The following is an 18487-nucleotide window of genomic DNA, read 5'->3' as shown; positions in this document are numbered from 1 at the left end:
CTACTGCGCAGGCGTCGCTCGCACCTTGTTGATTAGTCAGTCCGTGCTGGGATGGCGTTTACTGGGTCAGCTGGAGCTGCAAGCAGAGGAGCCAGCGGGAAGAGCCGCCGCCGTCTGTGCAACCCACGCCGCCGCCGCCGCTGCTGCTGGGGGGCCGGCGGAGGAGCAGCAGCAGCAGCAGCTGTCGGCGGCGACTCGCCTTGCTTTTAAGCCAAGCCCATCATGGCCTGGGGAGGCGGCGGCGGCGGCGAGAGTCGAGGCTGAGCAGGGCGAAGCCGCCGCCAGACGACCCCCGCCGCCGCCCGGAGCCCAAGAAGGGCGGGAACATGGATGCGGGCCCCTCGCCGGGCTCCAGTCTGAAGGATGTGAAGTGGAGCGCCGTGTCTGTCCCGCTGGACCTGCTGGTGAGCACCTATCGCCTGCCTCAGGTCGTCAGGCTGGAAGGCGGTGAGTAGAAAGAGCGCAAAGGGCCGCGCGGAAAAGCGGCAGCAGCCGCTAGCTTGGTAACTTGGCCGGACTCCGGCGGGTTGGGAGCGGGAGAAGCGGCGCCGGTGGTGGCGCTTGTGCAGCCGGGCACTGGCTCTCCTCCTTCCCCAGCCACTTCGGAAAGAGTCGCCAGACTCTGCCTCTGCTCCACTTGAACGCCGGCCAAACTCCAGGCGCGAGTCCTTCTGGGGAGAAGAGCCCATTGGGGAGAGGGGGCACGTGACTAAAATATGAATGGGGCACGAAGGAGGCGAATGCCAGGGCTTTGATCTGAAGGAGCTCAAAGCGGCGGGGGGCGGTGTCGGGGCCCGGGGAGCTGGGGCGGTCGGCGCGCCGAATGGGGAGGAGCGGAGGGGGCAAGTGAGCTGCGCCGGAATGGCCCCTGGCTCGCCTTTTGCCTACTGTTACTCCCTGCGCGAATTGGGGCCGTTTTAATTTACCATATCTGAAAGTCGAGAGGGTTTCCCATAGTCGCCCTGGCTGCGATCCCAAGAAATTCAGCTGGAAGTTACGTCCCGTTGCAAATCACCTGGGCTGACTTGCGGCTGGGATATTAGAGCCCCGGAACACAATGCAAATTCAAGAGCTGCGTGCTTAAGAAACCCACTCAAGCAGATGGGCTCAGGTGTGTTATGTTGGCTTGTGGTCCGAAACGCAAAGTATAGGACTCTGCGTAATCTCAGAGCAAGAATTGTGCTCGCTCATAGATTTATTGAGATGGCTATTGGCTCTCAGCTTCTCCTCTTACTGAGGGCAACATTAACAGGAGTGGTACAGGGAAAGAAGAAATGGTTATAAATCCCCTCCCAAAGGGGCATAAACTAAGAATTGCTTCTATAGCTTGGTGCAGAAATCCAATTCCCTTCAAAAGTATGGTTGATAGGCTCTTCTGTTGAAGGGCTATTCTGGCAAGCTGTGTTTAACTTTGAAAGGGTTAGTATGATGTGCTTATTTTCCCCCAGCTCCTTTATATGGAGATGTGTTTGTCAAACACATTATAGTAATTATAACCATTGCAATTACTTCTTCAGTTATCTGTGCTCTCTCAGCTAGCCAAAAGCTTTTTTTTTTTTTTTGGTAGCTTCAGATTGAAACTTATATTTGATTTTGCTTTCCCCGTCCCCACACAATCACACAGAATACCCGTTTTCTTGTGTACCCATCTCCTGTGCCAGCCGTTGAATTAGATTTATTTACAATTGAATCCTTTGAAAGCTCTTTTTAAAAAGCCTTTTGCACAAATTGAACTTTCAAGTTATGAAAAAAACATTTCATATTAGAATGGCAAGATATGGAATTGCTAATCATTCTCTGTCTTGGAGAAGTGTGTTTGCATCTGCCTTGTTTACATATGCAGTGCAGGAGAGCAACAGCTATGATGCAATATTTATGCCTCTTTAAATATTGAATAGATAATGGTTCCAACCCTGCATCACCTATTCGCCCAGATCTATCAAGGTATTCCCAATTGATTAAGCTAGACATTCATTAAACTAAAGACAGCACATTCCATATGGGCACCCTGCCTGAATTTTTCTTCAGTATTCTCTAGTTCTGTTCAAGTGGTTGCATATTATCAGATGACGTCTATGAATTAAAACGAATAGCCAAGTTATATAACGTGTTAATAAAGGAGGGCATAGAAGGGCTGTTGACTGGTGCATTTCTATTATTAGGAGCTTGTCTACTGGGTTTTCATCCGCTTTTCCTCTCCTCTCAAATGTAGCAGTGCAAAAATAGTTGCTGGTTTTCCTCTCTTCCCCTTGCATTGGATGTAACTACTGTGTGATCGGCAAGCAGTTGGGAAGTGGATAACTGAGCTGGGAAGGTTTTCCACTGCAGCTTTTGAACTGTTATGCTGCTCTCCATAATTTTCTGCTATCTCCTTCTAATCATAATTTCTTCCTGAAATTCAACCCTTGATGTCATTATATCTTTAGGATTAAGGCTTTTTTCCTCACTGTATTACAGCTCTTGTGCAAGTCTCTCTGCTGAATGCCCTTTGCAATCTACCTAAAAGGTAAAGGTAAAGGTACCCCTGCCCGTACGGGCCAGTCTTGACAGACTCTGGGGTTGTGCGCCCATCTCACTTAAGAGGCCAGGGGCCAGCGCTGTCCGGAGACACTTCCGGGTCACGTGGCCAGCGTGACAAAGCTGCATCTGGCGAGCCAGAGCTGCACACGGAAACGCCGTTTACCTTCCCGCTGGTAAGCGGTCCCTATTTATCTACTTGCACCCGGAGGTGCTTTCGAACTGCTAGGTTGGCAGGCGCTGGGACCGAGCAGCGGGAGCGCACCCCGCCGCGGGGATTCGAACCGCCGACCTTTCAATCGGCAAGTCCTAGGCGCTGAGGCTTTAACCCACAGCGCCACCTGCGTCCCTCTTGCAATCCACCTAGTCTCCTGGTATTCACACATCTCCGTTTTCTATGATCACTGTCCATTTGTGTCCAAGACTTTCTTCATGGCTCCAGGAACTGGAAGAAGCCGTACATGGCTATGGGAATCTGTCCCCCTCTGCAAGTTGGAGGGTGACTCGTGTTGGCTTCCCATGTAGTAAAGAACCCTGATTTTCTGGGAGTTTATGTTGTTTGGGAGCCTCCATGAGGACATGAGGTTCCTTGCTTTGGGCAGTTGTCTTCTAACCCATGGACAGCAATGTGGGGAGGCAAAAGTAGCACACTCACCCCACATCCTCCCCACGTGTTGCTCTTCCAGGTTCCTGCTTGTCTGAAGAGGGGTTAAGTTTCCAATTGATTCCTAATTTTTAAAAATGTGAAACACTATTTCATATTGTCCTTCTCACAATAGACTGCTGAAAACATCATTAAATTGTATTGGCCCATTTGGCTAATGCGAAAAGTGAGATACTAAGGGGTTGACTTGATAAAATTCAAGATCTGCTCATTAGCAGCTGTTGTTTCCAAGAATTTAGAATTTCTTCACCTCTTTCACCCTGATAGAAATACATGGCCCGTATTTTCATTCTGAATGGCATCTATGTGAATCTGGATATATCGAGTGATGGCAGCACTGGACACACTTCAGTCTTTGATCTTGAATATCTTTAAAAGTAGTTAAATAGTTACTTCTGATGGTATACATAGAAAAAAATCCTCTGCATTTGCATATTCAATAAAGCACAAGTGCTTCCGATGGCAAATAACCCAGCTCCTTTGTGTGAGTGTCCTAAGGGCTATCTGCCCATATACACTTAAGTAGAACACTTTTGGTTTAGCATGGAGTTTTGGAGAACTTGAAAGCTTCTTCACTACCTTGTGACATTTTTGTTGGATACCAATACTATCCAATTGCGGATTTTAGACTTTGTGTGTATGTGTATATCAACCTGACCCTGATTGTTATACTTTGTCACTGAATAAATTAGGATAGCCAACATCATCACCATCAAACTTTGCATTTACAATAATTTTTCTAACTGTTCAGTGTTATTAACATCCACTATTTTAAGAATCCTTACATGCAAAGATATATTACAAAAACAGAATCCCTACAATATTCTTGTGATAGTCATTACCCCACTTTTGTACAAAAGGAGTACCTGGTGGTCATCCCATGAGTTCATAGTTTTGGGAAGATTTGAACTGGGATTCTCTGAGCCCACATTTCATTTTCCTAGCCACTGTGCTCTGCCAGCAACAGTATATTCTAATCCTGCCTTCCGTGCTGGCTGGGATTGATAGGCGATGTGGTCCAGAACCTCTGGGAGACACCAGGTTGGCAAAGGATGCTCTAGATCACTGTTCTGTGGACATATAGAATGTCCTTGGTTGGTCTGGTGCATATTGTTAACTTTGCATTACTTCCAGAGCAGTATCTTTGTGAGGAGTTTTGCAGAAGACATTTCCTTCAGCATGAGCTTATTTTCACAACAAGGTTTTGCTTAAGGTTGTAGGACAGTATCTTTTTGTGCAGAGCTATTAATAAGACTGAATGAATGAATATGAAAAATAGCTCTAAATAGATGTGTGTGTGTGTGTGTGTGCTTTCCCTCTCTATGTTAATAATTAGCCTTGAATGTCTAAGGATATGGAGAGGGGGAACAGACATGTGCCCAAATACATCCGGAGTCGGAAAGCCACGGCCAAGAAAACTACAGAATGTAGAACTTAAGTTGCATTTTACATTCTTGAGATAGAATTCATTTTACTTGTGCAGCATATTATTTCCACTGCAGTATCTTGGCTTTTTATTAACCATTGGTATTATTCTTTTTATGTGTGGACACTTCTGCTAGGAGCTCTCTGTATGTATTTTTGCCTGGGTGACTTTGGAAATTCAGAAAGTACGCAATTAAAATGCATGAGGGTATTGGGAAGCCATGTAAGAGTCATTCCTGCAAGGGAATGTTGTGGAAACAATAATGAATGGTAAACAAGCAAATTGCAGCAAGTTCCTTTGAAAGAATAGCAAGCAGACAAAATAGGGGCTGAGGAAGGAAAACGTATCTGTGGATCTGTTCAAAAATGATGTAGAAAGCTGTGTCAAGTGAACACACACTTCTCGTTGTGTAGTGTACACTTCACAGCAGTCACTAATTACAGTAGAGAAAGAATTTTTCTCAATTTTTGTAGATTCATGCATTTTTTCAGTCTAAAAGCAGTTTTCATGCTTTTTCCCTATATGTACACAAAAGTGCTGTAAAGGAATCTTGCATTGTTTAGCATGGCCCTGAATTTCTTTGTAGAAAGGAGCTCTTTTATTACAGTACACTGATGGCACTGTTTTTCCAGAAGAAAGTGATTCAGTGGGAAAATAGATACACAGGACATGCTGGTGTCTTGCATAAGAACTAGGGAGACATGCTGATGTTATTGGCTCCTTGAAAAGATATGATGGATGTGTAGAAAGCAGTGTAGTATTATACGAGTCCATTATTTTTCTGGCAAGGATGGTGCCAGATAGATTTTGAAAAGGAGTATGTCCCACCATACTTAGCAGTTTGGATATAAGAGCTTTGGCTTTTTGGTTGACCAACACAGTCTGGGGCCGGTGAGCATGTTCTTGCCACGGGGGTAATTCCTATGGCACTTAATTCTCACATTAAGGTATTTTGCACAGACACACTCATTTGAGGCAACCTACAAATGAAATATTGTGGCACTCGTTATGTGAAAACAAAATGTTGTAAAACGCCTAACGCCCTTGCTTCTAAGAGCCATGAAGCTGAATGTGGCCCGTTGTGCTCAAGTGAGTTCTTTCTCCTCTTTCCACTCATCATGGTTATAACTGCCTGACAAACTACTTCCTCCTGCTTCAATGCAATCCTTTGGAGATTTAATTGCTACTGTAGGTCATCTTCCAATGCAGTAAAGCTCATGTTAGCTCTTTGCCTAGTGATGTGATGTCTAAAGCTGCTTTTATTTTAAACAGCTAATTCATTTTTATTGATTAATATGAATGGTTTCCCCCTTTCCTCTTTGTACTAAGGCTTTGTACTAAGCCTTGTACTTTCTCTGGTACTTGAGGCAGTTCTTATACTTCCTTTTCAATGTCTTTGAACCCTGAGACAACCACCAATTTTGGTATCCTTGAAACTGCTGTAGTAAACTTTAAGAAGTCCTTTTCTTGTGCCAGTAAGATACTGCTTTTTTGTTAACCACCTTAGGATTGACACATTTTTAAATGAAGAGCAGTATAGAAATGACTTAAAATAAGTGCTGTTCCTTCATAGCTGCTGGCCTTGGTAGCTCCCACAGATTCCAACTACCATGTTTTTAAACAAATGGCTTTGGCTATGCATATATACATGCTATTGTTAAAATGAGAGCCAGGGCAGGGGAGCTGGTGTATCACGGTGGGAGGAGTGGAAGGTGGCGATTAGGCAAATCATTGGAGAGATTTGATAGGTCTGAACTGGGCAGGAGGCTGTGTAATGAGGCCATAATACTGAATTGGAAGAAGGCACGTTTTTTTGAGGAGGTGGATTGGGGTAATTCCAAGCAACTTGTAATTGCCAAGTTGATGAAGAATAACTGTAGGCTGTGAAGTCCTATACTAGTTTCACTAAGAGAAAGCTAACTTTATGTGCCATGGGGAATATCTAGTACACCATTCACAATTATGTGTACAGAGTCCTGTATGTTGGGTACATGTTATGTGTGCTGTCCACTAACGGGTTGTAAGAAGAAACATACAGCTCAGTCTGTTGACAGTTTGGAATACTGTACTGTTGCTGCTGTTTCCCAAGATATCCATTTCTGAAAGCATTTTGACCTGGTATGGTCTGCTGTCTTTCCCTGGCATATGTTATTTCCTTGGGGAGGGGGGGAATCTCATTTCTGTATACCTAAGTGAGCTGAGCCCATTTTGCCTATACCCAGCTTGCAACAGTTGCTTGCAGGTTTGCAAAAGTATAAAACTTCATTAGGGGGCGTAAATATGAATTGTTGGTTTGGTTAGGTGATGGTGCCTGTTCTAGTGAATGAATTTTTCATTAGTTTTTAGCCTTAATACAAGCTGCCACAGGAACCCCTGTTATAGCACTGGCCAAAAATAAAAGAAATACGTTGAAGTACATATAAACATAACTGACAATAGCACCATTCTGGTATGAGTCACGCATATATATTTTAGTTCGGTTCTGACGGTTCCCTTTGAGTTCTTGTGAAGTTCATTTTCAGGAATGAAAAGAGCATTGGAGGAAAGTGCTTTCCCCTTATTGGCAGTATAAGTGTGCATTGTTCAAGGCTGCTCTGAGAGAAAGAGAGAGAACTATGTTGCACTTGAGAAGTAGAAAGGCTATTACAAGAGGATGTTGTAAGGCAGGCAGCTATGACTTGTGACCTCTGGTTAAACTGATCTTTTTAATAACTGCAATGGGAGATGGCGGCTGTTGAGAGAGAGAGACCAGTTATTATTGTGTGGTAAAGTCTTATTCGTCCACATACAAGAAGTTCAGGCCACATTCCAAAGGTGTTATTTAGCATGAGCAGCGATGTCACGCTGGCCACGTGACCCGGAAGTGTCTCCGGACAGCGCTGGCCCCTGGCCTCTTAAGTGAGATGGGCGCACAACCCCAGAGTCTGTCAAGACTGGCCCGTACGGGCAGGGGTACCTTTACCTTTACCTTTAAGGGGACACTATGCCCAGGGCCGAGGGACGCAGGTGGCGCTGTGGGCTAAAGCCTCAGCGCCTAGGACTTGCCGATCGAAAGGTCGGCGGTTCGAATCCCTGCGGCGGGGTGCGCTCCCGCTGCTCGGTCCCAGCGCCTGCCAACCTAGCAGTTCGAAAGCACCTCCGGGTGCAAGTAGATAAATAGGGACCGCTTACCAGCGGGAAGGTAAACGGCGTTTCCGTGTGCGGCTCTGGCTCGCCAGAGCAGCGATGTCACGCTGGCCACGTGACCCGGAAGTGTCTCCGGACAGCGCTGGCCCCTGGCCTCTTAAGTGAGATGGGCGCACAACCCCAGAGTCTGTCAAGACTGGCCCGTACGGGCAGGGGTACCTTTACCTTTACCTTTATGCCCAGGGCCAAACTACATGCGGCGTCAAATCCATGATTTGATGTCATGCATCTCTCTGAAACAGAACACTACTATAAATAGCCATTGATAAAGACCGTGGGGAGACACTTTCAACCCTTTTCTCACAGGCCACGGTCCCATCACCCCCTTCCCAAAGCTCCCATTAGCTTGAGTGGCTTTTGAAGATTTCTCTCTGCAGTAGTTCCCACTGTTTCAGAGGCCTTCCTCTCTGATTTGTTCCTTAATTATTTTCTTGCTTTTTTTCTTGCCTTACAGTCTGTAAGCCCACAGTCAGGGCCCGTCTTTAGATGATGGTGATGATGCTTCTACAGCATCTGGTTGAGTTGTTTGATTTAGACACTGAGCAATATTTTATACAGCTTAATATTGCTTAATTAATATTTTCTGTAAGTTGCCTTGAGTTACTTTTGTGAAAAGAGTGATTAATAAAAATAACAAATAATAATAAACATAGCTTTTGTAAATGGTTTTCTTTGTATTGTACAATTGAATAGAGAAGAGGAGGAGCCTCCACATGTTCAGTACCTTATTGCTCTCAGTGCCAGACTGTTCCCTGCAGTTTAGTCTGAGGTCTTATGCTGCAATCCTATGCAAACATATCTGAGAGTGAGTCCCACTGAACCCAGTACTTGCAAAGTTGATGTGTATAGACGGTTGGGCTGAGAATAAATTTGCCTCAATGTGTTTTGACAGACAATCAGATATGGGCAAAGGATGTGACTATAGCTTTCAGTGTGACGGCATTGCTTTATGTTCGATCGTGTGCAATCCAATATGCTGTATTGTGTTAACTTCCTGCTTCAGTAATAGATAAATTTGTGGGAAGCAATACAATATGGCTTCTTGCCATACGTAATACGAAGGTGGTATGATTGTGAATTCAGTCCTTCTCCCAAGTTAAAGCCTCTCTATTTTCTTTACTCTACTTGAGGCATACTAAACATTTCTAAAATATATTAAGGAACTTCCCACAATGAATTGTTAATGGCCTAGTTTGCATGTAATGTCAAGCCATAGTTAATGTTTAACTGTGGTCTAGCAACAGGGTGCAATGTGTTAGTGCAGGCTGCTGGAAGTCTCCACTTTGCTTCTCCCCTACTCTTTGCTGGAATCAACAAATTGAAAGGGCAGGTCAACACCAGAAATTTAAAGCACATCCAACATACATTTAAAGCATATGACACACACCCCTTGAGAACACCAGGAACTGTAATTTGTTAAGGGTGCTGGGAAATGTAGCTCTGTGAGGGGTAAACTATAGTTCCCAATGTTCTTTGAAGGAGGTCATGTGCTTTAAATGTGTTTTGGGTGTGCTTTGAATTTATGGTGTAGAACAGTCATGTGTATCGAGTGTGTTTTAAACATAAGGTGTGCATCTCCCCTAAGCGTTTGTGTATCAGGGCAAGTGGTGGGCATGTGAGAACTGAGAACACACCCTAAAAACCAATTTATTTATTTAAATTGATCTTATATCCTGCTCTTCCTCCCCAAAGGATTCCCGCTCCCCCACTGAAACTGTTTAGAACTTCCATAAAAAACCTCATGCTAATATTTTACATCAATTTAATGCAACGAGAAATCTGTGTTAATATTATCCTGCCTCTGCAACAGTCATATAGCAGCCTTTCTGTAATATGCCAAAGCAACACGTCAGGTTAATAGCATCCCCTAATGGAAATAATTGTCAATGAGCTCTAAACCATTTCCCAGCACATATACTCTAGTCAGGAAAGCCTAAATGAGTAAGTGGCGGAGCTGGACTGTAGTTGGCCAGTAGGGAAATCCTTATAGAGTAGGCAAGTCAAAAGGCTCAATTAAAATTCTCAGGAGGATGTGTCTGCAGATAGTACTAGAACTTTGGTCTGAATCCTTTGTTAGCCTGGGTGGGGCCTCAGTTTGATAAGGGGGACCACGATATACCTGGCAATAATTGGATTTCTCCAACATTTAACCTTAATCTTAACCAGTAGGATTCAGGCTGATCATAAAAAGAGCCCTGTGGAATCAGACCAAAGGCCTCAGCTAGTCCAGAATTTTGCCTCCCATGGTGACTAAGCAGATGTCAAGAGAATTTCACAAGCAGGAAGACAAAAGGAACATAGGAATCTGCCGTGTACCAAGTCACGCCATTGGTCATCTAGCTTGGCTTTGTCTACAATACATGAACTGGCATCAGTTGTCCAGGAGTTCAGGCAAGGGACATTCCCAGCCCTGCCTGGAAGTGCCAGGGATTGAACCCAGGATCTTCTGTGCACAAAGGAAATGCTCTGCCGCTGACCTGTGACTCTGCCACCAAAGAGCTCTCTCCCACTGTTGTTTTCACTAGGTATAGCGCCCTAGAGGTAGTACGACAACCATCACAAGCAGTCACATTTAATAGCCTTTTCCTCCAGAATTTGTATATTCCCCTTTTAACGCCTCCTAAGCTGGGCGCTAGGGACGCGGGTGGCGCTGTGGGTAAAACCTCAGCGCCTAGGACTTGCTGATCGTCAGGTCGGCGGTTCGAATCCCCGCGGCAGAGTGCGCTTCCGTCGTTCGGTCCCAGCGCCTGCCAACCTAGCAGTTCGAAAGCACCCCCAGGTGCAAGTAGATAAATAGGGACCGCTTACCAGCGGGAAGGTAAACGGCGTTCCGTGTGCTGCGCTGGCTTGCCAGATGCAGCTTGTCACACTGGCCACGTGACCCGGAAGTGTCTGCGGACAGCGCTGGCTCCTGGCCTATAGAGTGAGATGAGCGCACAACCCTAGAGTCTGGCAAGACTGGCCCATACGGGCAGGGGTACCTTTACCTTTACCTTTAAGCTGGGCGCTGAAAAGTAGTAGAAGAGCAGTTAAAAACTGACCTTGAGCAAAACCCAGCAGACTTTAGGTTAAGCAAAGGTTTTTTTGTGCTGTGCGTGGTTGAACCGCATATTTCATTTGTTACATTTCTATCCCACCTGTTCCCCTGGGAGTTCAAGACAGAGTACACGGTCCCTTCTCATGTTATCCTCACAACATCATGGTGAAGTAGGTTAGGATGAGAGCTGGTAACTGGACCAAGATCCCTTTTGAGCTTCATGACAGAGTTGGATTTGAACCAGAGTCTCCCCAGTTCTAATCCGACACTCCTATCCTTGCATCTTGTATCATGCCATCCTACACAATATGTCCTCTGTATGGGAGCCATTTCTACCACCTGTTGAATAAAAGGGTGCTTGTGAACTCAGTTAACCCCCATTTGCAGAGGGCTGGAGGGAGGCATTTTTGAAGGAGGGAGGGAGGTTGCTCATTGTCAGGGATAGGCTCATTTTGATGCTAAAGACTGTCCTAAAGTTGGTTTATTTCTGAGTACCTCCCATCTTGAATGAGGTATCCTAGAAGTGGTAAAGCTGCAGCCAAAATGAGTCAGGGACTGGAAAGCCTTCACTACAAAGAGAGACTAAAGCATTTGGAGCCAAGGGCATAACCAGGATTTTTGTTGGGGGGCGCAGTACCTCAGTTAACTATGTATTTTTATTTACTTTTCTTGATTTGGGGGGGCAGCTGCCCCCCCCCCGGCTACACCCAAACTTGGATCTTTTTACTTTTTAGCAGGTAAGAAAAAGCCAGGTAAGAGGGGTGGGGTAGAGTTTTCTAAAATCGTGCATGATGTGGGATGAAATTTTTTTCTCCATCTCCCATGTTACTAGAATTCTACATTACCCAATTAAACTGGTATAGCTTTAGACAAGAAAAATTGCTGCTACGTGCAGCAGATAACTTGTGGATTTCTCAGCCATAAGGGGTGGTGACAGCTGCAGAGTTGGATAGCTTTCAAAGGAGAATTGGACAAATTCATAGAAGACAGGCCTGTTAGATAATGTAGCTTACTGCAGGGGTCACCAGCCTTTTTGGACCCATGGGCACATTTGGATTTTGAGTGAGTGCTATGAGAGCCATCCACTCTAATCACTTCTCTCCCAGATCAGCATGTGCTCGCTCACACACACACACACACACACACACAAACCTTGCTTTTCCAAGGGTTCTGGGTGAAAGTTGGATCCAGTAGAATTAATCTGACCCCTGGAAAGCACATAGAGCTGAAAGAGGAAGGGGGAAAGAGTGCCACTCCTATAGCTTCCTCCTTCAGTTTTATGTACTTTGCATTGCAAGGGGTTGAATTAGATGGCCCTTGGAGTCCGTTCCATCTCTACAAGGCTATGATCCTATGATATTTTGCAATGGGGAGGGGGGGAGAGTTTACCATCACTTTATGGCCAAGGGAGCCATGAATAGAGAGATTTCAGAGGCTCTATGAGTGCCAGATGGAATCCTCAAGGAGACCACTATGCTCACACATGCCACATTGCTAACCTTTGGCTTAATAGAACCACATATTTAAAAGGTGTGTGTTGTTGTTTTTTGCTGGACATAGTATAATTAAATAAGTTACTGCAGATGAAAAAAATCTTTTTTCTTGTCAAAGCACTGTCTTCTAATTAAATGTGTTAAAATCTGTTGCTTTGCTCAGTGTGTGAAATTTCAGGAACAGGTATACTATGTGAAATAACTGTCAACCAAATGGTATTTAACCCGCCCCCTTGATTTAACATATGTTCAGTAAACAGCAATTGGCGTAAAGCTGATCAGTAGCAAAGAGGAAGTAAATCTAATCTGTCATTTAAAAAGATAGCAGCTTTTTCATACCCCTTAGTTGAAATATGGCATTACTAAATTGTAGAACAACTCAAAGAACTTGAACAGTACCTGAAAATTCGATGTAACTTTTATGCTGGTTTACATCTGTCTTTGAACCTTCTCTGAACTTCTGTTCAAGAGGTCAGTTCTTCCTAAAATGCAAAATAAGAACAGAAAATGCTGTCCAACACCCGCCTCCCTCCTCCCTTCTGTTTCCCTGGCCTCTAGCCAAATCAAATTATCCCTCTGTCAGGCTCTCCAAATTAGTTCAGCATTCACATGGAGGGAAATTTTTCAATACGTTTGGTAATTAATTGTATTGGACCATTTACCCATTGCACAAGCAGACTGCAAAAACTTAAAAAATAGGATATGTGTTGTGATTTAAAAAACCAAACCAAGCCAAGTTCTGTATGACTTGCAGTTAGAGAACTTTGGCCGAAAAGACAGAGAATATATTCAAAGTTCCCTTCTAATGTAGGTCCACCTAAATGGGGAGTTTGGGTCTGCTGCTAGCCAACCCGCCTCTTCAAAACTGGGAGGGTGGAAGCATTTCAGAAGGTAAATCAGCTGCATTAGAGAGAGAGGAATTACTTTCTACTGGGGAGCATAATCCTCTTCTTCCAGAACTGAATTGTGAGACAAATAAAGATGGAACATGTGCTTCCCAGCTATCACACATCCTGCTCTGTGTTCATCTTCAGGGCTGGGTCAAGGTTTCCATACCGCTGAGTGTCCCCCTCTCCACATCCTCTGCAGTGGGCACCAGGAAGCCTGAGCTCTAATACATCATCCTTTCACCCTTTTGCTCTCAGAGCGAACAAACGAGTTGGTGGGACTTCTCCACACAAAGTAGAGGCAAAGAGGATGTGGGAGCAATGAGAGAGGTTGTAGCATCGTAGGGAAAGACAAAGAGTGGCAGCTGTCCAACCCATGCTACCTAGTGCTGCCAAGCTTCTGTGTGGGCGCTCATTTGCAGAAGCCATGGGGAATTCACTGATTCCTATGAATTACTGTCACATGAAAACATCCAATTAATTGGAGAGAGAAGCATAAAGTCATTTGGTATTCAGCGCATTCTCACTGGAAGAAAGCTGACCAATGTTTCAGTATTAGGGCTCCTGCGCTTTGAGTGCAGGAGCTGTGAACCCTTAGCCCTCCAGATGTTTGACTACAACTCCCATCATCCCCGACCACTGGCCATGCTGGCTGGAGCTGATAGGAGATGGGGTTGGCATCTGAAGAGCTACAGGTTACTTTCTTCTCCAACCCATGGCAACCCATGGGTTGATTTCTCTTTTTTGTGACAGCCTGCACACTTTATCTAAAAAAGATGTAGGAGCCGTAGTTTTCAAAACTAGCTCTTCTTAGACAAAACATTTTCCTTCCTCTGTTCCACCTTTTGTATTGTGTGCCATGACTTTATTTTACAAAAAAAAGAATGCTCCATACATTGCAAAATGTATGGTTTGCCTTGGCACTTATTTAGATCTGAATCACTGCAAGTCTTGTTATTACCAGGGCCTTGTAGCATGACAGAGTTACTGTTATGCTTACCAGCAAGAGCCTCTTAAAGGGCTATCTGGCTTATGAGTCGGTATTCATGGTCCTAGTTCCCCTCTGGAAGAATCAGTTGGTTGGAAAAGCCTTATACAAGCTAATAGTCCTGCAAGGGGAGAATAGAACTTAAAAACACCCGGCAGCTCTTTAGCTAGCAATACTAAAGTCTTGTGAATATATTCATAAAGGAAGCAATAACCGAGGTTCCACCCACCCACCCACATTCATTTCTATGTTCTCCAGCCTTTGGAACTGCATACTTTATTCTTAGCTGTAATTCCTTCATTACAGGGGATTGGACTAGATGACCAAACCAAAGTACAAAAAATCTTAGGAGATGCTTCTTTCATCTTTCTACTGACTAGGGGGAGAAAAGCTTTGAAGGAAGTTTCTTACTATTGAAGGAGTTATAACAATAGTAGCCATGCATCATAAATAAAACAAAACATTTGTGAAGTTCTATTGATCAGAAAATTAACATTGTTTGGTTCTTGGATAAAAAAAGAAGGCTGTTTTAATTTGCACACGTGCTTCAGCTGTTAGCAAAAGGCTTCAGTTCCTTTTTGTGTCTGAAGCACAGTAGGTGTCAGGATTGTAAGCAAAAAATGAATGTTTATATTAAAAAGGCTCTTGTGACATCTAACAAACAGAGTGTAAATGGTGATATACTACTGTGCTGCTACAATACAGGAATTATTTCAGCACTGTAGTAAATTTTGCCAGTGGAGTGTAAAGACGTCTAGCTGGCTGGCTGCCATCTCAAATAAAAGTGGAAAAAAGAAAAAAACCATGGGTCACTTTTGTCTTTTTCAAGTCAGCAGTTATTTGCAGTACACAACACAGACCCCCTTTAAATGTCATCTTAGTTGCCTTTGTAGAATTCAGTTACATTGCTCAGTAGTACTAAAAAGAACAAAGATTTGCTTTGGCCGAATATATTGTGCTCCTCTGCTTCTCTCTGAAAGTCAAATTGTGAAATAGGATCACCGCTAACATACTGTAAGAATGTAAAACTGTGTCCATTCATAGTCCCCCTCAAATACTGTTGAGTGGCCCTCATACCAAGAAAGCTCATCTTGATACAGAACTCTCTCCTCAGGGTGGCTGAAAGTGACAAAGCATTTGGCATTGACAGTGAATGCTTTTCTCCACAGTGAAATTTTATTTGTTCCTTTTGCTGCTCTGTTGAGGTTAAAGTCAATCCAACTAATGGACAGCCTTTAAAATTATTATAGAATGCCAATGATCTCCTCGTGTCTTAATTGACATGAAGTTTGCAGTCCCTGAGCTTGGAGGGACAATTCACAGTATGCGTAACTTGCTGTGACACTGTGATATGTTTTTGTAACGTAGTACATAAGTACACAGTCTGTTAATTTTGAGGCTTCAGAAATTGTTGACCAAAGATGGTCAAAGTGCACAATAACTGGCTCCTGCTTCTCCATTGTTATCCTTTTATCCCAAGTGTCCAGGACGAATAACAGTATCAAAGAATCATAGGCAATCCCAGTAAAACAAGTCCGGTTGAATGTTATAGTGACATAATCACACTCCTGAAACCACAAATATCGTTTCTAGGGTTTGAAAAAAGTTTTAAGCAAAGGTGCTTACAAATTCAACCATGCACCAAAAAGCATGGAACTTTTAGGTTCCGACATCCATCTTCACTTCCATACCATGTAAACAATAAATTTGTTCTGCACATTGTGCTGCCTTAAAGCTAGACCCCAAGCTCTTACTGTGTGGCTTCATTTACATGTGTTGAAGAGATGCATGAGTACATGACAAACATATGTACATTGAGGAGAAACACACAGTTATGCACATTTCACAGGGCAAATTATGCTTGCATTACACTTATGCCGGGGGAAATAGTAATCAGACAGCAGATCAAAGTTTATAAACAATTGCAAATGGCAAAAAAAATGGATTAATGTGCAAGCTGTTACAGAAATAAAAAGTTGAATATACAGGCAGTATTTAAGCTAGGTTGGCAACTCTTTGGTAATGGCTAAGGGGTAGTAAAATTATAATTCTAAATATGGAGTCGAGAAGGCAAAAAAAAATCAGACAGGCATGCATAGAACAGAATTCGTTTAAGAGGAAAGAGTGGATACAAATGTGTGTTGCTGCAAGTCAACTTAGGTAGCTGTGAGAGCTAGAGAAAGTGGAGCATGGATGTTGTCTGTTCAAAGGCAGGAGGAATGGAAAGAAGTTCTTTATTATAGGCACTTATCACAGTCACCATTTTTGTGGGCATTTTTAAAATAAAAAAATCAGCTTTTGGGAGGCTTATATCACATACTGCAGCCTATTTCTGTGAGTGAATGAGTCACTTGTTTTTTTACTTTTGTAAGTAAAACTACTTTTTATGGTGGGGGGAAATGCTCTTAATGTCACTCTATATTTGGCACCTTTCAAATAAATTGGCTCTAGTTCTGCCTGGCTCACTGTAATTAGAAAACATTTTGCAGCCAAGATCCAGAAATTTTAGGTGCTGCAAGTTTTTCCGTATATGTGCCAAACTCACCTTCTCCCACAGCGACTCTTGGTTTCACTCTGTGTTGGAGGCTAAGCTGGAAGTTCTTCTAGATGTTGGGAATGGTTGGTTGGTGGTTGGAAATGCAGCATAGTGCAGTTTCCCTTGGAGGCTGGTGCATGGCCCGTTAGGGTCAAGGTCAAGGTAACACTTTTCCAAGGTTCATCTTGACCAACCAGCCCCCCCCTCACATCCGCCTCTTATATCAGAGGTTTTCAACCTTTTTGAGTCCATGGCTCCCTTAATCAACTACATTCTTTCTGCGGCACGCCTGTGGGGCTCAGGAGCCCAGTTATGTCACCCCTTGCCTGCAGAGCTGGCAGCCCCTCACCCTTTTTCAAACACCCTCCCTTGTGGAGTGTTCCCTCAGCCTCCTCTCCTTGGGAGTCCTCCAGGCAGCAGCTGCTGCTGTCCCTGGTCTCTGAGCTGTCCCACCCACCTGCCCCAAAGAGTGGTGTCTCCCAGAGGTTGGGGGGCCCCAGCCAGCTTAGCTTTCTAAGGCCCAGGGCAAGTGTGCTCATGCAGAGAGAGGGAGAAAATCATAGAGCTGTGGGACTCTGAGGATCATCCATTCCAACCCCCTGAATGCAGGAATACACACACACACACAGAGAGAGAGAGAGATTGCCAGAGTGATCTCATTAGTCTAATATTTCTTCCTTTGAAGGAACCAGATTGCATTCTTCCTTGCTATAGCTTCCCTCAAAGATCATATGCCAAACTCTGTGGGAGTACAATTAAATGAGCCGGAGTGGGATGTATTTCATATCTGCTGATTTCATTCCTATGTAGGCATAGAAAATTTCATCATTATGAATGGAGAAATAGGTCTGTTATCACTTGCTTCCATACTAGAGCAATGAGGCAGTGCCTTTGAGCTTTGTTTCTAGAAGTGTAACGGCAACATCTTTCTCTATCAGTATTCCCGTATTCGTTGGCTTGGGAATTACAGTGCTTGTCTTTAGCTTGGTTGTTTTTTTTAAAGATTCCCTGAAGTTCCTCCATAGTGAGTGTTCAAATACTGAATTGGCATTGTGTTCTTGGGTTGTCTTGCAGCTTATAATAGGATCATATCTACAGCTCCATTTTTATCCCATTGATTTGGGGGAAGAACATATTTTTGTCGTTCCCCCTTCTCAGATTGGTGGCGTGTTTATGGATTTGTAGGGCAGAAACATAGACTGAGACTGTTGGTTATAGGATTCTTAGAAAATAGGTTTCTGCTCTGGTTGCCTCCCTCTAATTAACAAATGCAGTGTGCATTTTGTACGTAGAGGGAATGGTTGCTGGCAAATGGTATAGCTAGATGCCATCTTAATGAATGCATTACTAATGAGATTTTGTAATATTAGCTCATCAACACCCTCACTGTTCCTGTCCAGTTTTAATTATGTGTGGCAATCAAACTTTGAGAAATCATTATATAAGCACTACAGAGGCCACATCGTTTTTTGGCACAGGGCATTCTGGGATGGTTCCCCCCCCCCCAAACACTTTTTACATAGCATGCGATCCGCTTTTGTGTTATTGCTTAACAATTCCTGAGCTTGTCTACGTTCTAAAAAGATTTCCAAAATCCAAATAATGAACTTTCAGGAGAACACAGAGAAATATAGTAGTGTTTGCACTTTCACGTTTGAGTGCTAGCAAAATGCCAGTAGCTAGTTGAATCATTGCACAACAGTCTGTAGGCAAGAAGTGCTATTTCTCACTGACTATAAAAACATGTATTGAA

At 43.8% G+C, this 18487-nt stretch overlaps 1 protein-coding gene across 4 annotated transcripts in view; it reads left to right on the top strand.

Moving 5' to 3' along the window:
* Positions 1 to 217: 217 nt before the first annotated feature.
* GAREM1 (GRB2 associated regulator of MAPK1 subtype 1) overlaps positions 218 to 18487 on the top strand; it is a 72529-nt gene continuing 54259 nt past the window's right edge. For 2 of the 4 annotated variants that reach the window (XM_079982674.1, XM_079982672.1), the window contains exons 1-2: positions 310 to 447; positions 8248 to 8378. Coding sequence is in view for 1 of the 4 variants with exons in the window: in XM_079982671.1 (XP_079838797.1) it covers positions 327 to 447 (121 nt within the window). In the remaining 3 variants the exon portion in view is untranslated. Of the gene's footprint in view, positions 448 to 8247; positions 8379 to 18487 lie in introns of all 4 variants that reach the window. The other 2 variants (XM_079982673.1, XM_079982671.1) reach the window with 2 other exon arrangements.

Source organism: Podarcis cretensis, assembly GCF_951804945.1.
Source record: "Podarcis cretensis genome assembly, chromosome: 7".
NCBI classification, from domain to species: domain Eukaryota; kingdom Metazoa; phylum Chordata; class Lepidosauria; order Squamata; family Lacertidae; genus Podarcis; species Podarcis cretensis.
Note: the sequence above shows the minus strand (reverse complement) of the source record. Positions and strands in the feature narration are given on the sequence as shown.